We start from the raw sequence: 27,507 nt of genomic DNA, 5'->3' as shown, positions 1-27,507 counted from the left end.
ACAGGTATATGATGATTGGGTTTTAGATAATGCTTTCAGATTTAAAAGAATAGAGACATACATGTCTCTAAGACTGCGTACATCCTTCAGTTAACAAGTGGTAAATTTTAAATCATTTTACAAGTATAGAGTGTTTGCATCATCACAGATCATTACATGTTATTGTTAGTACAATGAAATGGGTACATTTTAATGAAATTTTTTCAAATACTTTTATGATAATACACTTTTCTTTTTTTTCTGAGACGGAGTCTTGCTCTGTCGCCCAGTCTGGAGTGCAGTGGCGCGATCTCGGCTCACTGCAAGCTCCGCCTCCCAGGTTCACGCCATTCTCCTGCCTCAGGCTCCTGAGTAGCTGGGACTACAGGCGCCCGCCACCGCGCCCGGCTAACTTTTTGCATTTTTAGTAGAGACGGGGTTTCACTGTGTTAGCTAGGATGGTCTCGATCTCCTGACCTCATGATCCGTCCGCCTCGGCCTCCCAAAGTGCTGGGATTACAGGCGTGAGCCACCGCGCCCGGCCGATAATATACTTTTCAAACGCAGTAGTGTCGCATATATGTAATCAATCCCTATTACCAAAAATATTGCAGGCATATTTATTCATTTTTTTTTTTACCTGGAATGTGGATTATTTGAAAGACCTGGGCAAAATGTTTTAAAATATTGAAACCATTAGCAGTGTCCATGATTCTCGACTCTAGCTGCACACTAAGTCAGTAAATCAGAATAAATGAATGGAAGGCCTGGATACCAGTATCTTTATAAATTGTTTCAGGCTTTAATTCAGAGCCAGAGTGCTAAAGCATGAAGCCATGCCACAGAATGCTGTGTACTGAAGCAATCATATTAGTGACAAATGAAAGTAAAATCTACCCTAAAAGAAATAAATGTGTATAAAGACAAGCTTCTGAAGGTAATCAGAATATGTCACCCCCAAATATGCCTTTTTGACAAATATTTTGAAGTAAAGGCAATTAAGAAGCAGCCAATGGAGGAAGAGCTCTCTAGATCCTCCCCTCTTTTCATCTAAAGACAGGATGTAAATTCTCTTTTACCGGAGACCATTCTTACCAGCTCAGGGATGTCAGCAGAAGAATGTACAAAACACACGTACTCCACTAGTTTCTTCCCATATATTTATTTTCCCACGGTTTCTCGCCTTCGGACACCTAAAATTGCTTTCCATTGTCCTGTCATTTCTCCACAAATGTATTGTTGAAGATGAACCAGACTTCTAAGCCACTGCGCTTTGAGTTTCACTGAGGTTTCTCCCACGTGCTGTGGGCTGCATGCCTTAGTAAACTTGCTTGTTTTTCTCTTGTTAATCAGAGGTCTGTCCCAACTACAAAGTTAGGAATGATGAGGAGAAATTATATTTCCTCCCCCACGCTTTTACTGCCTACATCGTACATTTAAAGTACTTCACACAAATATTAATTTATATCTTCAGCCAGTCCCTATTAGAAAATGCAAACTGCCTTTGGGAAAGCCCAGGGGAAGCCTTCCACAGACTCCTTTTCATCCCCTCGTTCAGGCTAAGAATTTCTCAGCGGAAGAGAACACTGCTAAGATGTCTCCTTACGTTTACTCCGTCAATCTTGCCAGTGATATTTGACCACCAGCAATATAATACAATTCCAAAGATAAGAGCTGGTTCTATGATCAACTTGCCCATTTCCTTCTCACCAAAAGCTGGGTACTAACCCTGACATTGTGTAAACGTCTGTAGGACTTGGAAACCTAGCGTGAAAATGTTCGGCATGTTGAAATTGCTTTTACACTGCAATGAAAAAAATCTCCTAAAAAGGCATGATTGATTTAGGATTGGATTTGATTTAAAATTGAACACGAAAGTATACCTTTTAGATATGCATTATTGACCACATTCCCACTGGAAACTGTTTAAAACAGTTTTTGTTCATCAGGTCATGTATTTTTAATTTACACCTTACTGATTTCTAAGAGAAAAAGAATTGAGATAGTGATGGAAATGTGAATATCCTCAACTGAAATTTAGTCAGAACTTTATTATGTCGAAATTGTTTTCTGTCATTTTGAAGGAAACAAACACAACTAGTTTACTCTTGCATGTGCTATGGAGAGTCTGCAGAATAAGAATACAATTAAGATTTCAATAACTCGGCCGGGCATGGTGGCTCATGCCTGTAATCCTAGCACTTTGGGAGGCCAAGGTAGGTGGATCATGAGGTCAGGAGATCGAGACCATTCTGGCTAACATGGTGAAACCCCGTCTCTACTAAAAATATAAAAAATTAGCCGTGCGTGGTGGTGGGCACCTGTATCCCCAGCTACTTGGGCGGCTGAGGCAGGAGAATGGGAGGCGGAGCTTGCAGTGAGCCAAGATGGCGCCACTGCACTCCAGCCTTTGCGACGAGCGAGACTCCGTCTCAAACAAACAAAGATTTCAATAATTCACTCATTAATTAACAAGGAAAGGTGAATGCTTATTTTTTGCACCAGCTCTAAATAAATTATATTTTAGAAAAAAAGTTTTCATTGCCAAAACATATTTTTAAGCTATGCTTAACTTCACTTTTCTTCAATTAAAAATAACCACAAAACATTCTTAGCCTATTAGATTAGTTCTTTCCAAAGTATGATTAAAAGTGAAACATACAATGGCTACTGCTGCACAACATTGTAAATGTCCTTAATGACAGGGAATTTTACACTTTAAAATAACAATACACTTTAAATAATGTGTGCCTTTAAAACTTCTTAAATAATCACGCCTGTAATCCCAGCACTTTGGGAGGCCGAGGCGGGTGGATCACGAGGTCAGGAGATCGAGACCATCCTGGCTAACAGGGTGAAACCCCGCCCCTACTAAAAATACAAAAAATAGCCGGGCGTGGTGGCAGGCGCCTGTAGTTTCAGCTACTCAGGAGGCTGCGGCAGGAGAATGGCGTGAACCCGGGAGGCGGAGCTTGCAGTAAGTCGAGATTGCTTCACTGCACTCCAGCCTGGGCGACACAGCGAGACTCCGTCTCAAAAAACAAACAAACAAACAAACAAAAAAACTTCTTAAATAAGTGAAACACTGTCATGGGAGTATCTAAATCATACTATTTGTCATTGAAGAAAAGTACCATAAAGTGTATGCTCTGATAATTAGCTGAGGTTTCCATTGCTTTGAACATAATTACTTCAGGTCCGTCCAACAGTTGTCATTACCGTGACAAATATCCCACATGTCCTAGGGAATACAGCTATTTTCAAATTAATAACTTTTCATTATTAGCTTTGTAACTGTTCTTCAAAAAAAATTGTTTCAGCAGAATTCTTACATGCTGAGCACCCCCGGGGAAGCTGAAATCAGCAAATACTGCCTCAGAAAATCAACGAAGGCCGGGCATGGTGGCTCACGCCTGTGATCTCAGCACTTTGGGAGGCTGAGGCGGGCAGATCACTTGAGGCCAGGAGTTCGAAACCAGCACGGCCAATACGGAGAAACCCTGTGTCTACCAAAAACACAACAAATTAGCCAGGCATAGTGGCACACTCTTATAACCCTAACTATTCAGGAGGCTGAGGCAGGAGAATCGCTTGAACCCGGGAGGCAGAGGTTGCAGTGAGTGGAGATCTCACCACTGCACTCCAGCCTGGGTGACAGCGTGAGGCTCTTGTCTCAAAATAGAAAAAAAACAAAGAACAAAAAACAAAAAACCACCACCAACCGCAATACATAGCACCCCTCTGACCTCACCACTGAGTGTTGATTCTTACATATATTTCCCATTGTGCTAAGTAATGGTATCATTATCTAAAGCGATAATGACAAGCACCAGGTCATTCAGGGCCTTGTTACCTCCGATGACAGCAGAGTCTCTTCTGTCTGCATTAACCAAGGGCTCTCCCTCATCCGCTGGTCCAGAACGACCTACAACAGGGAAAGGGAGAATGATGTTTATTAGCTTGATTTAATCACGCCACAATTTACACATAGCAAACTTTTGTCAATTAAAAGTGAATTAAAATAAGAACATCACAAAAATGTATTTTAAAAAAGGAAAAAAAGAAGGATGACAGAGACCGAGAAAAGAAGGCTTTTGAGAAATTCACAAACATTTGAGAGAAGCGCAGTTTCAGGTGCGCAGGGGTGGAGGGCCACACACCTGCGCCCCCCGCGAGTCGGGGAGCCAGTTCCCGCGCCGGGGAGCCGGACGCCGCCCCCGCCGCGCAGCGGGCCATAGGGGCCACGTGGCCGCGGACGGTGACCCGGGAGGGGCCGCTGGGGCGCAGCGCCGCCTTCAGGGGAGCAGCGCGGCCGAAGCGCACCGCCGAGAGGCAGCCAGTGAAGCCACTAGTCGCCGCCCGCCTTGTGTCCGGGTCCGCGCCGGCAGCCTCTGAGGACAGAAGGGGAACACACAGTTAGGGCGCAGCGGCGGAGATGGGGGCGCAGGGACACCCCGCATCTGCAAGACAGCGACCCTCGTTCCTTCACTCCAGGAGAGGTCCCTCCGAACCCCTCGTTCCTTCACTCCAGGAGAGGTCACCGTGAATCTTTACCTGTCTGGCAACTATTTCCATTGTCAGGGTTATGAAAGGCAGGTTTTTAACAGATTCGTTCAAGTGCAGATGGCTGGCTCTCTGCAAGTAACAGAGCTTCATAGGAAAGCGGTTACATGGCATAAATTTAAGAAATCCTCTGCCATTTAATTTTTAAAATATAGCATTAAAATAAAATTTTAATGGCGCTCACAGCCAATAATCCGGAGGATTACAGAAAAGCGACTCTTGGAGATGAGGGCAGAGCTCTGGAAATCCTTCATACTATAGTTGCTATTTTGTATGATGACTTTCATATTATCTGAATAAACTATCTTTTGTCATCAGATAATATCCCTCTTTATCTCATTTAAGATTCGATTATATTCCAATCTTAAATTCAATCTTATCTGAAAGTAGTGCTGCATTTCTTAAATTTATCAGCTATTGCCTGCTAGTTCTTGGCATGCCCCTTCATTTTCAATATTGTAAGAGCATTTAACTGTTAATTTTAAAGCTAGTTTGAGAGAATTTAGTCCATTTGTCTTTAGAGGAATAACCACTATATCTGATTTTATTCTTTTTTATCTTACACTATTTATTTCACATTATTTTTTTTCCTTTTATTTTGCTGGTTTAATCAATTTCCTTCTTATTTCCTGCTTTCCCTTTTGTGAGTTTGAGAGCTCAACTTCCCTAGCCCTCACAATCAAAATCATTCCTTCACACTGTTATATGAAAACCAGATCCTCTTTTTCCAACTTTCCCCCATTCCCAACAGTGAGATGAGCGATTGCATGGTTCTTTCTCCCCACCCTCCCTCCCACACCACCGCAGGGTTCCCCACAACAGTTCCTCCCTAAATGAGAGGCTTGGGAAATTTTTCTTTTTCTTCTCTCACTTTTCCCTCTTTACTCTTCTTTGGTTTTACTCTAGTACATTTAGATCCTGACCAGAATGACAATTTCTCTTACATTTCTATTTTTCTATGATGTTTCCAGTTCAAGGATCTTTACATAATTTATTTTTTCCAAGAAAGAACTTTGACAGGATGGACAAAGATTCTCCCCATGACCAGATGTTGGTCAGGCTACTCTAAGCTCTCTGCTCAACCAGCCTGACCTTTGGTCTTTCATCGTCCAGCTTAGCAAGAATCCTGCCAATTTGGTTTTAACCCAAATCTCCCACCCTCAATATCTGATCACTCTCAATATCTAATCACCTTTCTCATCCCTCTCACCACCCCGCAGGTGATGTCTGACAACCCTGGCCTGGCATCACCAGGAAACCTGGTGAGTCAGTTTAGCAAGAATTACTCTCCCATTTTGTAGTTTTCCACTCAAGACACCCCACCCCAGCCACTCTGCTCTTTGGCTATGAATCCACACTTCTCCTTGTTGTATTTGAAGTTGAGCTCAGTCTCTTTCCCCAACTGCAAAGCCCCATTCCAGTAATTCCTATACCTATTGCCATAGTCCTGAATAAAGTCTGCCACACGATCTTAACAAGAGTATTTTTATCTTTTGACATGATACAAGATGGTTTACATTAAATAATTGTAGTTTAGAGAAGAATCACATAATTTTAGGGCAGACCTTTTTTTTTTTTTTTTTTTTTTTTGAGATGGAGTCTCGCTCTGTCCCCAGGCTGGAGTGCAGTGGCGCGATCTCGGCTCACTGCAACCTCCGCCTCCTGGGTACGAGTGATTCTCCTGCCTCAGCCTCCCAAGTAGTTGGGACTACAGGCATGCACCACCACACCCAGCTAATTTTTTTTTGTGTATTTTTAGTAGAGATGGGATTTCACCATGTTGGCCAGGACGGTCTCGATCTCTTGACCTTGTGATCTGCCCACCTCAGCCTCCCAAAGTGTCAGGATTACAGGCATGAGCCACTGCGCCCGGCCAGACTTCTCTTTAAAACCCTGAATAAAAACCTTGAGCAATTGTTTAATTTGGAGCTGATGAAACAGAGTAGAACTTTCTTACATCTTTAATAAATGACTTAATTAGAAAATGATCACCATATATACTTTAAGCTGGAAAATCTGAAAGAAAGGAGTTCCTTTGCCCACTCTGAAGTGTACCTGGCAATCGCACCACAATCCAGGAAGAAACTCGTGATTCTGTACTCCCAGGTTTTAGTCAGCACTACTATTTATTGTTTATCAGTTAACCAATATTCAGTAGAACTCAACTCTTAACTGTGGTGACATGTAGATACAGTTTCCTGTCTATTACCTTGACATGGCAACATGGTCAAAACCCTTCACTTTTGCTTCTCTTAGCTGAATAGCTCTAATCAAAAATGTATGGTGACCTGTCTGCCTCCCTTTCTGGGCTTTCTCAACTTCGGGGTCCTGCACCCAGCCCCCTTCCAATTCTCTATTCTGTTCCATCAAAGCCTGCTCCTGAGTAAATTCATGTTTGCACAAATTCCTGGTCATGGCTTTTGATAACACTTTCAGGGGCATGTGTATTTTGGCAGAAGAGTCAAAAGAATGGATCTCTAATACAGAATTTGAAATATTGGCACTTGACGTTGTGGGAAAAAAAATATTTGAGATAGGGTTGTCTTCCCAGCCCATTGAAGTCATGCCAAATAGACGGATGTCTATCCTTACAAAAGGGTGCCACCACTTGGTTGAACTAAAGGAAAAAACAACTAGATAAGTAAGTGGACAGTCTTCTACACTGTGCAATATGGTAGACACTAGCCACATGTGACCATTGAGATTCAAATCAGGCCAGGCACGGTGGCTCATGCCTGTAATCCCAGCACTTTGGGAGGCCGAGGCGGGCGGATCATGAGGTCAGGAGATCAAGACCATCCTGGCTAACACGGTGAAACCCCGTCTTTACTAAAAATACAAAAAAAAAAAAAAAAAATTAGCCGGGCATGGTGGTGGGTGCCTGTAGTCTCAGCTACTTGGGAGGCTGAGGCCGGAGAATGGCGTGAACCCGGGAGGCAGAGCTTGCAGTGAGCCGAGTTCACGCCACTGTACTCCAGCCTGGATGACAGAGTGAGACTCGATCTCAAAAAAAAAAAAAAAAAAAGAAACTCAAATCAATTAAAATTAAATAAAATGTAAAATTTAGTCCCTCAGTTATACTAGCCACATTTCTAGTGCTTAAAAACTCATTTATCTCAAGTGTGTCTGGGGACTACCACATAGGACAGCACAGACTTTACACGTTTTCATCATCACAGAAAGTTCTATTGGACAGCATTAGTTTTGTTGACTTATACTTTCAAAGACCTCAAGACATCTGTGATGCCCACTGAATCCTGGTTAATGGACCAAGTTAGAACAATCTTAGAATTTTCTATCGAAGAGAATCTTGAAGATAACTTAGTGCAGCCTCCTCATTTTACCAATAAAGGACTAATTGATACAATCATTGCTCTTTCTTGGGAAAAAAAAAACCCCCAAAATCTCCTATCTTCTTGACTTTTTATAGGGTTTTTGGGTGTTTTTGTTCTGTAATGTTGAAAGAGGCAATCCACCATTGGCTCTGAGTGTCTCCTCATGCTTTGCTGGGTTTGCCAAGAAGTGCAAGATGCTGACAGCACTTTACTCAGGCCACTTCTCAAGGCTATAATTGAAGCAAGCAACATTGAGGGATAAGGTCATGACCCCCTCCAGGACAAAGAATAGACTTGCTTAGTGCTTGTTACAAAATCGGCGGATTCCCCAAACTCAGTGTTCCTCTGCTGCAGTGCAAACCTGGCCACAGGTGCAGGCTTCATCTGCACCCATCACTGCCCCATAAGGCTTCAGGGCCAAGGGAAAACAATGCAAATGAACTGCTGCTCACGAGGCTTGCCGTGCCATGAGTAATAGGGTCCTTTGTCTCTGTACCAGGACAGCATCCACAAAACAGTTAAAAGCTGTTAACTTCCTAGCTCGTAAATCAGGTAAAATCAAATCCCAGACCCAACATAAACCATTTCTTCTAAATGAGACAAACACCATAGCACAGAAGTAATATAAAATACATAGGTTGATGAATTTTAAATGTTAAAACTGTATGTCTTATGTGACATCTCCTTACAAAACTCAAAAGGCAATTTCCAGAAATATTTAATTACCAAAACTATTTGGCATTCTTACATATCTAGAGCTCTATTTGAAATATAGTCCTTCAGTGGGTTTTCTTTTCTTCAGCCTAGAATGTATACCTCCTAAGGTATATAAGCTCAGCTGTATTCATATGCAACTGTTTACAGGCTAATTTTTTTTACTTTTTGGGAGCAGACAAAAAGGCATCTTCCATTTTTGCACTCTGTTTTTTTGATATATATATATGTAATTTTTAAGATAGTGTTTAAGGGGCCTGGCGCGGTGGCTCACACCTGTAATCCCAGCACTTTGGGAGACTGAGGCGGGTGGATCACGAGGTCAGGAATTCGAGACCAGCCTGACCAACATGATGAAACCCCGTCTCTACTAAAAATACAAAAATTAGCCAGGCGTGGTGGTACACGCCTGTAGTCCCAGCTACTCAGGAGGCTGAGGCAGGAGAATCGTGTGAACCTGGGAGGCAGAGGTTGCAGTGAGCCGAGATTGCGCCACTGCACTCCAGCCTGGGCGACAGAGTGATACTCATCTCAAAAGTGTTTAAATACATGTGCACATGTACACACACAAAGCAAAACAGAAAGAATACCAATAATACCAAAGTATCTAAAAACAAATCTTAATTTATGATGGATCATCTTTACTGAATTATAAAGTATTTTAGGTGTTTGCACTCTTTAAAGCTACCTCTTGGATAAAATTCAAAGCTATATAGAAAATTCAAAATCTAAAAAGCTTATATTTAAATTGGTTTACTCTGAATTGATCTTGTGATAGTCAATCTGAATGGTCTTCATTCACTAAGACTACTCAGAAATGGCAAAATCATATTGAGGTGCTCAGAAACAGCATCTTAATTATGATGGATTTTGGGCCATTTTTTTCTAAGGCATTGTTAGGGTGCATAATAATAAATTAGGCTGGATATGAGTATTATTTTATTAGAATTGCTCATATATTAGCCTATGTACCTATTAACATGTGAGTGTAGTGAGGGTGGGTAGGTATAGTGTTTCTCTCATTCAGAGGCTTTCTCAGTGCTTAATAAACCATTCATAGCATATGCTCACCAAGTTTTTTTTTTTTTTTTTTTTTGAGACAGAGTCTCGCTCTGTCATCCAGGCTGGAGTGCAGGATCTCTGCTCACTGCAAGCTCCGCCTCCTGGGTTCACGCCATTCTCCTGCCTCAGCCTCCTGAGTAGCTGGGACTACAGGTGCTCGCCACCATAGCCGGCTAATTTTTTTTTGTATTTTTAGTAGAGACGGGGTTTCACCGTGTTAGCCAGGATGGTCTGGATCTCCTGACCTCGTGATCCACCCGCCTCGGCCTCCCAAAGTGCTGGGATTACAGGCGTAAGCCACCACGCCTGGCCGCTCACCAAATATTTTTAAATGAAGGGATGAATCAAAGATTTACAGGGACTCAAGAGAAATATATTGGTAACTTAGAACAGAGTGTTTTGGGTAACTTTCTTCGTAAAATTAGTGGCTTCTCTATTAGCCAACTTGTTGGTCTATTTTACTATAAGTTAAGGAAAGCACTTCCTATATAATTCCAAATTTAAAGATAAAATTGTAGTTTTGGTATAATTGCTAAATGATGTGAGAGTGGCAAAAAATGTATAGCAGAACCAATCCTAAAATACAGTTGTTCAAAGTATAAAGTGTTTTATTAATGTTTGATGATTATCTCTACCTCCAAGGACAGGCAAAATGAATATTTATAATTTTCTGAGATCAATTGCTTCTGAGTATATACTTCATTGCTGAATTTCAATGTAGATTTTTATACCGTAAGTTACATGCCTTTGAATATACCATCCTTGAATGAAAACATTAACACCTTCAATTCCATGTTCTCCTTTATTTGGAAGGAAACAAAGATGTATATAATAAATATTATTCAACTTTTTGATCCTAATATTAAAGTATAGTTCATTTTCTTAATTGAGTTACATAAGATGGGTTTTTTTTAAAAAAAGATTACTTTCCTCAGTTCCTTTATTAAATGTAAAGCTAACTGTGCTTTTACAACAGGTTATGATAGACAATATGATAGACAATTACTGTAACTTTCTACTTTGCGTAATAGATATTTATGAATATGCCTCCCCATTCCTGTTAGATACTAAAGTCAAAAAGGATGGAAACAACAGGCAAAGCAGGGCTTGAGAGAGAAATAAAACTGTATTCATCTGCTGTAATAAGATTACCAGTTTTTTCTCTTGTGTTCAACTCAAACGTAGTTTTATCATTGAATGATGGGTCTCCGGTGTTGATGCTGATTAATACATACATAATCTGTGAACTTCGTGTCAGCTTTGATAACATTTCACTTTTCAAGAAGGGTTAGAAAAATACCGTGATCCATTATGCATGATTGCCAAGTGAGAGGTTAAGTGTGGAGGTATTTTTCCAGGCACATCTCACAGGCAGCACTTACTCATGATTATATGTACACTCAGGCAAGAGTACAGTTTGCACCTTGATTGTCACTCACTGTGAAATTATTATTCAAGTAAGACAAGGAGCTTCTTTCAGCATGATGAATGCTTCCAGAGTTTGTGACATGACACTTAGATTTTTTGGGAAAAAGCTCTTTCTCCTACTTACCTAAAACCTTTCCCAATATGAGAGATTTGACGGCGTTGAATTCTGTCCCTGAGGACAAGATGACTTGTTTCTTTGCGCTCTGGTGAACCTATTAGATGTCCCATGAGAAGCAAACATCAACAGAAAGTACAATTTTAATGATAAGGAAGCAAAGGAAGATGAGGAAAGGAAAGATGAAAATAAATCACTTTTAAGTACCACTACAAAAGCTCAAGAAGCCACCTTCAAATAATTAATCATTTAGAAGGGGAAGCTATTTTATAAGCAATTCCTATGATGCCATCAGCTACCACTCTATCCACGATGTACCCACTTGCTGGCTTTACTCTTCTTCATAATGGAAGGATCTATAATTGGCAGAATCCATGAAAAAGATGGAATTGGCTGTTTTAAACTTAAATACGTACTCATTCTGTGGAGAAAATCTGAAACATAAAACCAAGCATTGTTGTTCTCTATACAGTATATTTTCCTTCCAATGCCGATGACAATGTGTAATTTACTTCCTCTGTGGTGACTCAGGTCTATTTTCTTACTTATTCCCATTTTAATAACTATGTTGTGTGCTTTTAAACCATGTTTTTAAGTTGCTAAAGTATTTGTTCTTTCATAATCAGAATAAGACAAGTTCCCACTGCAATATCAATGAATAGATTCCACCAGTAGTCACTATGATAAACTAGAGAACATTCCCCTATTGAGTAAAGTAAAACAAATAAAGATATTTTGATATTTTAAATAGTAAAATATTAATAATACCTTTGACAGAATTGCATTGCTAAACAAACAAAACAAAGCAATACAGAATAAACAACCACCTCCTCTCTCCCAGATCCCGGCCATATTTGGCTTCTTCTTGACTTATGGAAGAGCAGCACTGAATGGGTTGCTCTTCTATTAATATTTATTATCAAATTTTTTCATTAGATTATTTGTTCTCAAAATAATAATATTAGTTAGTTTGACTTTTGCATTTGTGGGATTACCTCTACCATGACCACGGCTTCTTCTCTGTTAATCTTCACTTGGTGAAGTTGCCCATCAGCCATGTTTTTAAAATCAAAGGTAAATGCATCAGGATTTTGATGTCTATCTAGCTTGTACCTAATCTGCAAACTTCCTAAAAAGAAAAATAAATGGCATTTAAAATTAAAGTGGTATTTTATAAAACTCTTGATACAGATTCTAGAGCACTTTTATTATTATTTACTTATAGCACTTTTGAATCTATTTAGCATCAATTTAGATGCACCCAATAGTTATCTTTCCTGAAACAGTGATTACTTAAGTGCTATTCCTGTGCCAGACTCTGAATCCAATGATGCTATTTTAAAAGTCAAGACTAAATGTGTTGTTAACAAGCAGTCTCCCCAAACCTTTTCATTTAAAAATGAAAAGGTTTAAATTATGCATATGAGCTCAGAACTCAGATCTAAATTCATTATGACTTTGATATTTATGAAATGATGAAACTCTATGCAATATTGTATCAACATTCAGTTCCTGTAATTATAACTTCTAATAAGGCTCATTTTAATGTATTACTGATATGTGCATAAAGATTTTTTTATAGCCAGATTATTTTAAGTCTTCTGCCATAATCCAAAAATGAGGACAAGAAAAGGTTTTGTCAGGAGACAAGGTTTCCATAGTATCTACATCTTCTAATATACATACCCCTCTCCTACACAGATGTACCCTCATTATCTGTAATTCTCTTTTAGCTTATACTAAGATCCTGTTAATCGGAGATTTTTTTTTTTTTTTTTTTTTTGAGGTGGAGTCTCACTCTGTCACCCAGGCTGGAGTGCAGTGGCGCGATCTGGGCTCACTGCAAGCTCCACCTCCTGGGTTCACGCCATTCTCCTGCCTCAGTCTCCCGAGTAGCTGGGACTACAGGTGCCCACCACCATGCCCGGCTCATTTTTTGTAGTTTTAGTAGAGATGGGGTTTCACCGTGTTCGCCAGGATGGTCTCGATTTCCTGACCTCGTGATCCGCCCGCCTTGGCCTCCCAAAGTGCTGGGATTATAGGCGTGAGCCACCACGTCCAGCCCAATCAGAGATTTTGTAGATTTTTTTCTAGACATGAAATTTTTGTGCTGTGTACCTAACAAACTTAAAGCTTGGTCTTCTTGTTCAACTGTAAAAACTTTGCAATGCCCCAATTACCACTGTTTGAGAGGCTGTCATTACACTTTTCTTCTATAAAAGTGATATAACTAGTTTTTCAGCCACTGATGAGATAAAGAACAGCTGTACTTATCTGTTGCTTATAGGAATTGGCTTTTATATAGTTGTACTATAACACCCACATAAATGCTCCTCTATTTTGCTTAGAATGAGGAGGGAATGTATGTCATGTATCTAGATATCTTATTTCAAAATGAACTGCAAAACCAATTTGAGTCATCATGTACTATTAAAGTCATCCTATCAATAATAAGAAATATAACTGCATATCAACTCCGTAAAATTATCAAACATGTAATGGGAGAAAAGCATCTTAATTTAATCTTGAAATGCTAGCTTTTATAATAACCATTAAGGAAGGCACTGAAAAACCAAACACATTGGAGGGCATACAGTTTTCTCTCATCGTTTGTAGTTTGACTGCTGAAAAGACCCATGTCATTGCAGTCCTATTTTTCTAATTCAGGGTTCTCTTTTTCTTTACACAAAAGATATTCACCATTGTTGGCGAGGATAACTGAAAGGTATTCCTCATAGAAGGAGCTCACATACAGCAATAAGCTCGGAGTTCGTGTGGTTCGGAAGCTCAGTGTGATCATTTCTCTGGTCAATGTTACATCTCTGTGTAATGAAGAAACGAGAGAGCTGGAGTTTTCACTTAAAGTGTAATGTTCTTGAAAATGGTATGTCATTGAGGAGCCAGTTGCAAAATATGCGGAAATCTCTGAAATGATAAATACATTTTTGTTATGTTGACAAAATGTAAGTCCAACGGTCTTGTTTTAAGTACATTTAGAGAATGAGACCAAACCTTAAATATCCTGGGAGATAAAGTAACAGTAAAATCCTGGTTTTTTTATTTTTCACTTTTTGAAGTTTTTTAAAAACTACAACTTGAAGAAAAAGTAGCAAACTCCAATATACTCATAACCCAGAATTGACTAACACTTAATAGAGATTTTAATTCTCCAAATCATCCTCATCTTATATTTACATATAACTAATTCTTCAGTATAAATGTATAATTTATAGGTGACTTATCTCATCTTTGGTTTCCAATTTTTTCCCAAATCATTAATTTTTAAACATCTTTATTCAGATATAATCTATATGCCATGTAATAGACCCAATTACAGTGTAAAATTCTATGTCTTTTAGTATATTTGCAGGCATATGCAAACATTGCCATGATCAATTTTAGAGTATTTTCACTCCCCTCCCCCATGCACCTTCTTATTCCCTCCTACAAAAACCTCCATATCCTCTAACAGTCATTCTCTGTTTCTCCCCAACACCCCAGCCTAGGCAACTACTAATTTACTTTCTGTCTCTGCAGAGGTTCCTATTCAAGAGATTTCATATCAGTGGAATCATATAACGTGTGGTCTTTTCAATCTGGCCTCTTTCACTTAGCATGGTATTTTCAAGGTTCATCCATCTTGTAGCATGTATCAGTATTTTATGCGTTTTATTGAATAATATTTCAATGGATGTAAATAGTAATGGATGTGCCACATTTTGCGGATCTATTTAACAGTTGATAGACATTTGGGTTGTTTCTACTTTTTGACTATTATAAATAATGCTTCCATGAAAATTCACGTGTAAGTTTTTCTATGGACACGTTTTAATTTTTCTTAGGAATATATACCTAGGAGTAAAATTGTTCAATCTTATGATAACACCAACTTTAAAATTTTGAGGAGCTGCCATATTTTTTCCAAAATAGCTATACCATTTTACATTCCAAACAGCAATTATGAGGGTTTTAATATCTCCACATCCTCACCAACATTTATTATTATCTTTTAAATTACAGCTATACTTGTCTGTGTGAAGAGGTATTTCACTGTGACTTTGATTGCCTACTGGCTAATGTTGCCAACTATTTTTTCATGATTTTATTGGACATTCACACATATTTGCTGAAGAAATATCTATTTATAAGCTTTACCTATTATTTAATTGGGTTAAATTTCTTTTTCTTATTCAGTTGTTGGTTTTTTGTTTTTATTTTTGTTTTTTTGAGACAGAGTCTCGCTCTGTTGCCCAGGCTGGAGTGCAGTGGCGTGATCTCCGCTCACTGCAAGCTCTGCCTCCTGGGTTCACACCATTCTCCTGCCTCGGCCTCCCGAGTAGCTGGGACTACAGGCGCCCGCCACCACGCCTGGCTAATTTTTTGTATTTTTAGTAGAGATGGGGTTTCACTGTGTTAGCCAGGATGGTCTCAAACTCCTGACCTCATGATCTGCCCACCTTGGCCTCCCAAAATGCTGGGATTACAGGTGTGAGCCAACGGCATCTTATTCAGTTGTAAAAGCTCTTTAAATAATTTGAATACTAGACCCTTATAAGAGACATGATTTGCAATAATTTCTTCCATTCTGTGGGTTATCTTCTCTTTTGTTCTCCCATGTTTTAAGAGTTTTATAGTTTTAGTTCTTACATCGAGGTCTGTTTGGTACATTTTTATGTATGTGTGAGATAGAGGTCTAATTTCATTCATTTGCATGTGCATGTATACTCAGTTGTCTCAGAGACTACTTCTTCCCATTGGGTTGTCCTGGCACTCTTGTAAAATCCATTGACCATAAATGGCGAGGTATCTATCTGGACTTTCGATTTTATCCCAATGAGCTATCTGTTTAGTCTTAGGCCAGTTATATACTGCTTTACAGTAAGTTTAGAAACTGGGCAGTGTGAATCTATCAAATTTCTTCTTCTTAAAGATTGTTTTGGCTATTCTGCATCATTTAAATTTTCATATGAAATCAGCTTGTCAATTTCAGGAAAGAAGCCAGGTGGGATATTGATTGAAACTGTACTGAATCTGTATATTACTTTAGAGAACACTGGTATTTTATTTATATTAATTATTCAACCCATGACATATCTCTCCATTTATTTACCTTTAATTTCTTTCAATGCTTTATAGTTTTCAGTGTGTTTTCCATTTCTTTTGTTAAATGTATTGCTATGTATGTTATTCTTTTTGATGCTACTGTAAATAAAATTGTTTTATTGGTTTTATTTTCAGATGGTTCACAGCTAATGTGTAGAAATACAATTGATTTTGTATATTGTTTTTGTATTCTGCATTTTTGCTGAACTTGGTTTTAGTTTTAATAGTTCTAAGTAGATTCTTTGGGATTTTTTTATATAAAAAATCATGTCATCCTCAAATAGAGATAGTTTTATTTCCTTTCTAATTTGGATGTTTTTCTTTTTTTTTTTTTTCATTTTCTTGCCTAATCAGTCTGGCCTGAACCTCTAGTACAATGCTGAATAGAACTAGTGAGAGTATACATTCTTGTCTCCTTCTTGATCTTAGGAAAAAAACATTCAGTCTTTAAAATTAAATATAATTTTAGCTATGAGTTTTTCAAAAATACCATTTGTTAGACTGAGGAAGTTATCGTCTATAATTAGTTTACTGAATTTAAACAAAAATTCATGAAAGGATGTTGGATTTTATCAAATGACTTTTCTGCATCAGTAGAGACTATCGTGTTTCTGTCCTTTATTCTAAGATATAGTATATTATATTAATTGATTTTCAGCTGTTAAAACAACTTTCCATTTCTGGAATCATTTCCACTTTGTCTTGATGTATAGTCATTTTTATATGTGACTGGATTTGCTTTGGTAATACTCTGTTCAGGGTTTTCACATCTATCTAGTTAAATGATATTGGTCTGTAGATTTAAAATATATATACTGGTATATCTATGTCTGGCTTTGGTATTAGGGAAATACTGACCTTACAGAATAAGTTGAAAAATGCTCCTTTCTCTTTTATTTTTTGGAAGAGTTTTGAAGAATTAATACTTCTTATTTAAATAGTTGATATATTTTTAAATAGTTGATATATTCTGATAGTTGATAGCATCAATTGTTTGAAACCATCTGGACCTGGGCTTTACTTTGTGTGGTATTTTAATATTATTAAGACATTCCTTTTATTGTTATATGCCAATTTATATTTTCTCCTTCTTGAAACAGAAGTAGTAGTTTGTGTTAATTTTGTAGTTAGTGTCATCCTAGGAATTCGTCCATTTTATCTAAGTTACATAATTTTTTTCAACATACAGTTGTTTATATTCTCTTGCAATCCATGTTATTTCTGTAAGGTTGGTAGTAATATCACTCTTTCATATGTCATTCTAGTAATTTGAATCATCTCTTTTATTCTTGGTCAGTTGTACTAAAGGTTTGCCAATTTTGTTAACAATTTTAAAGGACTGACTTTTGGTTTGGTTAATTTTTTCTGTCACTTTTATATTATCCATTTGAGAAATTTCTCCTGTTTTATTTATTATTTCCTGTTTCTCCTTACATTAGATTTAGTTTGCTCTTCTTTTTTCAGTGTCTTAAGGTGGCAGGTCAGGTTTTTTATTTGGGAACCATTTTTCTTTTTAAATATTGATGTTTACAGCTTTAAAGTTCCCTCTAAACCCTGCTTTAGCTGTGTTACTATATGTTTTAGTAATGTTGTATTTTTGCTTTCATTTATCTCAAAACCTTTTCTAATTTCCCTTTTGATTTTGGAGTGTATAGTTTAATTTCCACATATTTGTGATATTCCACAATTTCTTTATGTTATTAATTTCATCTCATTGTGTTTTAAAAAGACCCTTCATATGATTTCAATCCTTTTAAATGTGTTGAGGCTTGATTTACAGGTAGCATGTTGTCTAACCTAGAATATGTTCCATGAACACTTGAGAAGAATATACATTCTGCTATTGTTAAGTGGTGTGTTCTACAGATGTGTGTTAGAATGATTGCGTTTTTATTTTTTTCAACTCTATTTTCTTGGTAATCTTCTGAGTAATTATTCTATCCTTTATTGAAAGTGAAGTATTGAATCCTCCAGGTTTTATTCCTGGTTTTTCTATTTCTCTTTTCAGTTCTGTCAGGTATTCTTTATGTAATTTGGGGCTATATTATTAACTGCATATAAGTTTGTAATTGTTATATCTTTTTGAGGGAATTAACTTTTTATCATTATAAAAGTTTCCCTATTTCTAGTAGCACCTTTTGTTTTAGAGTTTATTTTTTCTGGTATTAGTATAGTCCCTTTGGCTCTCTAGGGTTACTCTTTGCACGGTACATGTTTTCCCTTCTTTTATTTTCAACTAAATTACCCCTTTCAATCTAAATTGTATGTCCTTAGACAGCATATAGTTAAGATTTCTTTTGTTATCCATTCTGACAATATTTGTCTTTTGATTGGATTGCTCAATCGATGAACATTTAATATTATTGATACAGTTAGATTTACATCTGCCATTTTCTTTTTCTTTTTCTATGTGTTTCATTTGTTTTCTTTTCACTTTCCTTCTGACTTATTATTTTGTGTTGGTGGATATTTTGGAGTGTAACATTTTAATTTCTTTCTTGATTTCACTATACTTTGGGGTAAAATATATATAATATATAATTTGCCACTTAACCATTTAAAATATGAAATTCAGTAGCATTAATTAAATTCACAATGTTGTGCAATTATCACCTCTTTTGATATCCAAAATTTTTCATCATCCCAAAATTAAACTGTATTCATTAAGCAATAACTCTCCATTGCCCCCTCATCTCAGCTGCTGGTATCCTTGAATCTACTTTGTCTCTACAAATTTGTCTACTGATATCTAGTAAACATGGAGTTATATAATATCTGCCCTCTTGGGTCTGGCTTATTTCACTTAGCATAATGTCTTCTATGTTAATTAATGTTGTATCATGTATCAGAACCTCATTCCTTTTAATGGCTGAACAATATACCATTATATGTGTACACTACATTTTTTAATCAATTCATGTGTTGACGGACACTTGTATTATTTCCACTATTGTGATTAGTGCTACTATGAACATTTGTATACAAGTATCTGCTTGAGTTCTTGTTTTCAATTGTTTTGGTTATATATGTAGAAGTGGAATTGCTGGGTTCGAAGGTAATTCTATGTTTAACTATTTTGAGTTAACTCTAAATCAATTTCTACAGTGGCTGTGGCATTTACTTTCCCACCAGTAACAAAAGAGAGTTCCAATTTCTCTAGGTTCTTGCCAAAACTTATTATTTTCTGTTTTTTTTATTTATTTATTTTTATAGTCAATCTAGTAGGTTTGAAGAGGCAGCTCATTATACTTTTCGTTTGCATTTCTTTAATAACTAATGATGTTGAGTATCATCTTTCCATGTGATTACTGACTCTTTGTATATCTTTTTGGAGAAATGTCTCATCAAGTCCTTTGTCCAATTAGACTTTTTGTTGTTAAGTTGTGGAAATTATTAACATATTCTAGATAGTGAACCTCCATCAGATACATAATTTGCAAATATTTTATCACATTCTGTGGATTGTCTTTTTACTCTCTTGATAGTGTTCTTTGATACACAGAAGTTGTTAATTTTGATAAAGTCCAAATAATCTATTTTTGTTGTTGTTGTTGCCCGTGCTTTTGGGGTGATTTTTAAAAAACCACTGCCAAATCCAAGATCATGAAGATCTGCCTATATATCTTCTAAAAATTTTATAGTTTTAGCTTTTAGATTTAAAACTTTGATTCATTTTGAGTTAATTTTGGTAAGGGTCTAACTTCAATCTTTGCATGTGAACATCCACTTTTCCTACCTTTATGTTGAATAGACTGTTACTTCCCTACTGAATGATCTTGACAAAGACTATGTTAAACATCAATTGACTGTATGTATGTAGGTTTATTTCTGGCCTCTCAGCTCTATTCCATTGATTTATAGGTTTATCCTCATTCAGTGCCACATTGTTTCGAATAATGTAGTTTATAGTAAGTTTTGAAGTCAAGAAGGGTGAATCCTCCAACTTTGTTCTTTTGTAAAATTGTTTTGCTTATTCTGGGCTTTTTCAAATTTTATTTAAATATTGATAGGGGCTTTTTCATTTGTATAAAAAGTGCTTTGGGGATTCTGATAAGAATTAGATTGAATCTGCTGGGGTTGTATTGTCATTTTAATAATCTCAAGTTTTCCAATTCATGAATATGGAATGTCTTTCCATCTATTTAGTTCTTTCTTTAATCTCTTTCAACGTTTTATAGTTTTCAATGTCTAAGTCTTTCACCTTCTCGGTTAAGTTTATTCCTAAGTTTTTTATTCTTTTTGATGATATTGCAAATGGAATTGTTTCCTTAATCTCACTTTCAGATTTTTCATTGATAGTGTAGAGAAATACAACCAAATTTTTGGTGTTAATTTTGTATCCTGCAACTTTGCTGAATTAATTTATTTTCTCTTAGCTTTTATTTTCTGAAGAGTTTTCTACATATAAGATAAGGTAATCTGAGAGAGAGATAGCCCTTCTATTGAAATTTGGATGCCTTTTGTTTCTTCTTCTTGCTTAATGACTTTAGCTGGAACTTCCAGTACTATGATAAATAGAGGTGGTAAAACTGGGCATACTTGTCGTGTTTCTTATTTTACGGAAGAAGCTTTCACCATTGAGTATGATGTTAGTTGCAGGTTTTTCATATATGGCCTTTATCATATTGAGAAAGTTCCCTTCTATTCCTAGTTTATTGAGTGTTTTTGTTTTTCAATCATGAAAGGTTAATGGAATTTGTTAAAATTTTTTTTTTCAGCAACAATTAGGATAATCATGTTTTTTTCCCCTCTCATTCTATTAATCTTGTGTAATACGTTGACTGATTTTCATTTGTTGAACCACTCCTGAAATCCTGGGATAAATCCTACTAGGTTTTGGTATATAGGCCTTTTAATATACTTCACGACAATGTTTTATTTTCTTTAGTGATTGCTCTAAGCTTGCATTATATATATCTTATCAATAATCTGCTTCAGGTTTACACTAACTTAATACAAGTGAGATTTAGAAAAGTTATTTCTACATAGCTCTATTTCTTCTCTTTTGGAACTATTTTTATGCATACCAAACCCATTATTATTTTATATAATTTGTTCTCTTTTTAAAAAATCTGAGAAAAGAAAAAAGATCAAGTAAATATTTATAGACTTTGTCTATCAACTCTCTTATTTACCATTTCTAGTTCTCTTTCTTTGTTCCTCTGACTCATGTTACCATTTGGTGTTATTCCTTATTTCAGTACAGCCTTGCTGCCATCTGTCTCCTCTGTGCTGTTTTTTTGTAATATATTTCTATAGGCCCAACAATGAAAATATATACATTATATATTTGTATATTCTCTATTATAGTTTTATACATTGCTTTTTAAAATAGTTAAGCACTGAAAGGGGTAAGAAATATGACATTATACTTTCTTTTATAATTACCTGCACACTTACCTTTATTAGTGCTATTTGTTTTTTGTGTGTAGATTCAGATTATTGTCTGGGTTATATCCCTTCAACCTGAAGGAACGTTCTTTGTTATTTCCTCTAATGCAGGCTAATAGCAGTGAATTCTCTGCTTTTTGTAAGTAGGGATATATTTACTATCTTTTTTAATTTTTAGTTTTTATGAATACCTAATAGTTGTACGTATTTATGGGGTAGAGGTAATATTTTGATACAACCAAACAATGTGTAATGATCAAATCAGGGTAACTGAGATATCCATCACCTTAAACATTTATCATTTCTTTTTGTTAGGAACATTCCAGTTCCACTCTTCTAGTTATTTTGAAATATACAATAAAGTATTGTTAACTACAGTCATCCTGTGCTACTGAACATGAAAGATGGTTGTGCTGGGTGTAAGTTTCTTCATGACAATGGTTTTCTTTCATCTCTTTGAATATGTTATCTCACTGTCCTTTGGCCTCCATTCTTTCAGATTAGAAGTTAGCTGTTGATCCTGGCGTTTCCTTGTATATATGATTTTTCTCTTACTGCTTTTAAAATTTCCTTCTTGACTTTGGCTTTCAAAGTTTTTAATAAGATGTGTCTGGATATAAACTTCTTTGTGTCATCTGTATTTCACTGAGCTTCTGTATCTTAGATTAATGATTTTTATTAATTTGGGGATGTTTTCAACCATTATTTTTCAAATATTTTTTTCTGATCCTTCCTCTCTCTTCTGGTATTTTCAATTACGTATATGTTGGTGTGCTTAGTTATGTCTGATATTTCTCTGATGATCTTTTTTTTCATTATTATTTCTCTGTATTCTTCAGGATACATAATCTCTATTGATCTTGCTTCAAGTTTGCTGATTCTTTTTTCTTTTCTCTGTTAAACTTCCCTGGCTTAATTCATTACTCTCTTGGAGTTATCAACATTCTCTTAATTGCTTACTGCCAGTATCTTCATACCACTATGCTTAAACTTATCCATGCTCTGTTCCAAATAGAGATCAGTTCACTTGGGGAGGGCTACCAAGCTGTGTATTTTCATGGCCTCCCTCTACCTCTTGGTTAAATGTGCCTCACTGCTCTGAAGCTGTGGAGAGTGAGAGTGGCCTGCTCCTTTGTAGTAAAACCTCTGCTTACAAGTAGAGCACAGGGTGGGAAAGGTAACTTCTTGCCTTGCCTCTCCTGGTGGAGAAACTGTTCCTTACAAGTAAGCTGGAGTGAGGGCAATTGGGACACAGGATTTTCCAGCTGCCACACCTGAAGACCTTATGTCCTGGAATGAGGAGTTGGTGTAGGAAGGAAACCCCAGGCTTCTCAGCTGTTTCTGCGTGGACAGAGCTTCTGTCCTACAAAACTGGGGATGACAAGAAATGCTGGCACCCAATCTTGGGGTAATGCAGTATCTCTGGAGTAGGACCTGGGTAGAGAGGAAACCTTTGGCTTCTTGGCTATATCCATATAGAGTGGAGCTTCCGTCATACTGAGCTAGGGATGGGGAGGTGCAGGGGGAGGGTCTTGGCTTAAATGCCTCAAACTCTCACTGTTATTACTGATTAATAAATGTTTCTTCATTTGATGTGTTTCCTTAGGACATTTTCTAAAGACTTTCAATAGTTGTTTTTTAAAATAATAATTTTTACTAGTTATGCCTGTTTCGTATGAGAGAGGGTTTACAGAGCTCCTTATGTGGCCAGCCTGGAAATGCCAGAGTACCAGGTTTTTTATTTGAATGTTACCTCCTCTTTAAAAATCGATTTGCTTTGCAGGAAGCATGAAACAGAGCTCCTGAAGTAACTAGAGAAAAGGTGATTTGAAGACCAACCCTCCTTCAAGGTCAGAATTTAGAAATGTTCTTTTATGCCAAAGATGTTTCTCAAATTTACTGTCTGGATATAAAGGCTAATCCAAAGTGGTATCTACAGTATTCTGAGAGAGAAAAGTTGAAGGGCTTTCAGCTTCTCTTAAAACACTTTATGAAAGGTTGATATTTTAATTTTATATCAAGTTAATTCCAAAAATGTGTTTAGTACACACGTACACATACACACACCCCCAAATATATCTGTAAATAAAAAGAAAATGTTGGGTGATGATCACTGTCTTGGAATACTACTCCACTCTTTCCATTTCCACAAAATATAAAGAATTTACTGAAAATCCAGATCATTCTTATTAGATTATGTAATCTATCTATAACATATGCCCCAGCCACTGGAAGAACATTTTCCATTTACTTACCATATAATGTCTATCCTTAAGAAAATTTTGGGTTATAAAATAACATTCAAATTGCACTTAGCAAATGTGGATTGGGAATGATTTAGAAATCAGCACTTGTGCTCATGAAGGAGTGGTTACTTCTGATGTTGGCTTGAGATATAAAAAGGGCTCTGTATTTGCACCAGAGCTATGAGATTTGTTAGCACAGAGATCTTCAGAACTAATAAAAGACATATGCAAGACCTTTTGAAAATTTAAATGACTTCTAGATAATGAATCCTCAAAATTTTTTTGAAAGTCACACAATTTTATAGTGATTAAAGCCTGTTTTGCTGCTAAAAATAGTAAGTGTAACAGCCCAGAGACACTTAAAAACACAATTACATTTTAGCTCTGATGATTCAATATTGTAAGAGGTTTCATAAAAGTATTATAAATATATTAAATAAGTCAGTACAGAGTATTAACACTAAAATCAGTCCCTTTTTCCTTTTCTTTTTTTTTTCCCCCAAGACGGAGTCTCACTCTGTCGCCCAGGAGTGAGTGCAGTGGTGCGATCTTGACTCACTGCAACCTCTGCCTCCTGGGTTCAAGCAATTCTCCTGCCTCAGCCTCCCGAGTAGCTGGGATGCCCGGCTAATTTTTGTATTTTTAGTAAAGATGAGGTTTCACCATGTTGGCCAGGCTGATCTTGAATTCCTGACCTCGTGATCCGCCTGCCTTGGCCTCCCAAAGTGCTGGGATTACGGCATGAGCCACCACGCCCAGCCCTTTTCTTTTGAAAACATGATTGTACCTGAGCAGAAGCTGTGTGATACCCCACTGCACTCCTCTAAGAAGAGTCAAACATCATAGAGCACAGTGTTTGAGTGATCCTGTTAATGACTGTCAATATTTAAATATTATTTTCCCCTTCTAGTTAGTATGCTTGTTTTATAAGAAAAGACATTTCTTTTTTTTTTTTTTTTTTGAGACGGAGTCTCGCTCTGTCGCCCAGGCTGGAGTGCAGTGGCGCGATCTCGGCTCACTGCAAGCTCCGCCTCCCGGGTTCACGCCATTCTCCTGCCTCAGCCTCCCGAGTAGCTGGGATTACAGGCGCCCACCACCACGCCCGGCTAATTTTTGTATTTTTAGTAGAGACAGGGTTTCACCGTGTTAGCCAGGATGGTCTCGATCTCCTGACCTCGTGATCCACCCGCCTCGGCCTCCCAAAGTGCTGGGATTACAGGCGTGAGCCATCGCGCCCGGCCAAGAAAAGACATTTCTATAAAGGCCTTTTGAATCACTTAAAGTCATTGTCACAAGGGACAATGGGTAAGACGATTGCTCAAGCCTAGGAGTTCAAGTCCAGCCTGGGCAACAGAGAGGCTTGAATAGCAATACGTTGTCTCTAAAAATTAAAAACAAAAATAACAATGATGCTTTACTGATGTTAAAATTAGAACAGTACAAGGACAGAGTTTTGAAAACCAAATTATTTCGAGAGGATTAGCATTGAACAGATGCTAGGGGTAACCCAGAGATCTTCTAAATAAGAAACCCAGAGAGGACTGATAGCCTTAAGTTTTCAAAAACAGTCATATCCCTTCTAAATTCAATAGAGGAATTTGGTACAGAAATTATTCCATTTCAAATAATTCAATCTTATCCTCTCTTTATAATATCAAATGCCAGAAGCATTCTTCATATTATTTAAGTTTCATGTACTTTCCCTATAACCTGCTCCTTGGTCACACTTACCATTGGAGCAGAATGGCCCATCATAGGCTGAGAAGGCACAGTCACAGGTGACCCCCCTGCGTTTCTCTCTGCATCTCCCTCCATTGCGACACAAGTGTCCATAGGTGCTGCAGTGTCCTGCACACCCTGGCTCCACTCCTGGCGTCACTGTGGCTCTTTCTTCCAGATCCAGGGCCACCCCGTTCAACTGCAGAGACCGAATGCATCCTAGAAAGCCTCTCTGTCTGGTGGCCGTTCCACCTACAACGGAAACACTGCAAATAGAAATGTGTTCCTTGGTATTTTATTCAGGATTTTATGTCCATGTCAAACTCAGGCCTTATGGAGAGTGGTAATAATCACAATGTGTCAAAAAATTTTGTGAACATACACAATTTTGAAAATGTAACTGTTATGAGACATGAAGCTTTAAATGACATTGAATAAAACATTTATTTACATAACTTTCAAACATGGTGAGTCTGGCAAATAGTCCTAAAAACATTTCCTTAACTTCAGGTAAGAAAGAATTTCACTTTAGTTCCTTTACAAAGAACAAAATACATAATATAAACCACATCAAACACTATTTTACTTTGTTTAGGAATAAGAATGTGTATTCATCAAACATTATTTTAATTTCTTTATGAATAAGAATGTGCATTATAATGGTTAGGTATGAACTTCCAAATTTTTCACAATAATAAAAAAAATATGGATAAATTTCTTACTTGGATGGACTCTAAAAGTGTGAAAGGAAGTGGAGAGGCAAAGGAGGGGAAGTTGGAAGGGGTGACACCGTACCCCAGGATCTCCTGCTCTCAGAGGATACAGTGCTAAACAGTAATTGAATACTGCATGCATGCACATTTTGTCATGTCAAACTTGAATGCTGAAGAAACCATTTAGAGAGGTTTACAACACCTGTGTAGTGACAAACACCATTATGAAGGCGACAATTCTCAATGTTAGGAGCATGGAAATTACCTGGAGTTTCTGGAAAATGCAGTTTTTAGCCTCCTCCCAGAGATTCCAATTCGGTGGGCCTAAGGTGGGGGCCCCAAATCTGAACTATCAATCAGCTTTGTGGGTGATTCTGAAGCCAGTGATTCATCCACCGCAATGAATGCTGATTCTAGGTGAATTTTATGCTAATTGTGTTTCTAGGCATTCCCTTAAATAATCTCCAAGATTACAAGTGAGAAAATCAAGTTCTTGGTTTGACCCCTCCGTGTAGTCCTCCTTTCCAGTAGTTTGATGGTTTCATGTCCTTTGAAAAAGCCTCACTGCACCTTAATAGAAGAGCTAACCACGCCTGAAGCTAGGTTTTAGGAAGTCATGGTATAACACCCCATCCACATCCACATACATACGTGGGTTCACGTGTAGCATTTAGTACCTGGAAGTTGTATCTACCCTTCCCTGTAAATTAGGTTGGATGATAATTTGTAATTTAGTCCAGTTTTAATTAGATTGCATCCTTATTCACTTTAAAACACTTAAGAAATGAACAAGTGAGAGCTTTAATCTGTGTAGCTTCTAAGTTAGAATAGTTTCAAAAGCAATATAGCAAAATATATTTTTCCCAAGGGGAAAAATAAACAACAGTGATAAAACAGTAAGTAAGCAAACTAAAGGAAAGACTTCCAGAGCTATCACCTTTAAATAAATGGAGTGCAAGAACAGATGAGCCAGACCGGGTTATAAACAAGGAGCCTGTGATGAGAGAGCCCCAGAAGTGAGAACAGCAGCGGGGAAAACCGGGAGTGGGCTCCTGGAAGCCTGGCCGCGGGGGAGGTGCGCAGTGCTGCTTCCAATCAGCGGGTATCCTGCGATCTGGTTTTGAGTGGACCCTGGAGGA

The 27,507-nt window shown here is 37.3% G+C and overlaps 1 protein-coding gene across 10 annotated transcripts in view; it reads right to left on the bottom strand.

Moving 5' to 3' along the window:
• LOC117977962 (contactin-associated protein-like 3) overlaps positions 1 to 27,507 on the bottom strand; it is a 238,102-nt gene that overhangs the window by 3,012 nt on the left and 207,583 nt on the right. For 7 of the 10 annotated variants that reach the window (XM_055092007.2, XM_055092010.2, XM_055092008.2 and 4 more), the window contains 7 exons: positions 25,668 to 25,907; positions 13,897 to 14,121; positions 12,192 to 12,325; positions 11,206 to 11,293; positions 4,140 to 4,370; positions 3,833 to 3,904; positions 3,312 to 3,485 (listed from right to left, as the gene is read on the bottom strand). In XM_055092007.2, coding sequence (XP_054947982.1) covers positions 3,355 to 3,485; positions 3,833 to 3,904; positions 4,140 to 4,370; positions 11,206 to 11,293; positions 12,192 to 12,325; positions 13,897 to 14,121; positions 25,668 to 25,907 — 1,121 coding nt within the window. In that variant the 3' untranslated portion in view covers positions 3,312 to 3,354. The remainder of the gene's footprint in view (positions 1 to 3,311; positions 3,486 to 3,832; positions 3,905 to 4,139; positions 4,371 to 11,205; positions 11,294 to 12,191; positions 12,326 to 13,896; positions 14,122 to 25,667; positions 25,908 to 27,507) is intronic. The other 3 variants (XM_055092009.2, XM_055092012.2, XM_055092014.2) reach the window with 1 other exon arrangement.

Source organism: Pan paniscus, chromosome 11 (genome assembly GCF_029289425.2).
Source record: "Pan paniscus chromosome 11, NHGRI_mPanPan1-v2.0_pri, whole genome shotgun sequence".
In the NCBI taxonomy this organism is placed as follows: domain Eukaryota; kingdom Metazoa; phylum Chordata; class Mammalia; order Primates; family Hominidae; genus Pan; species Pan paniscus.
Note: the sequence above shows the minus strand (reverse complement) of the source record. Positions and strands in the feature narration are given on the sequence as shown.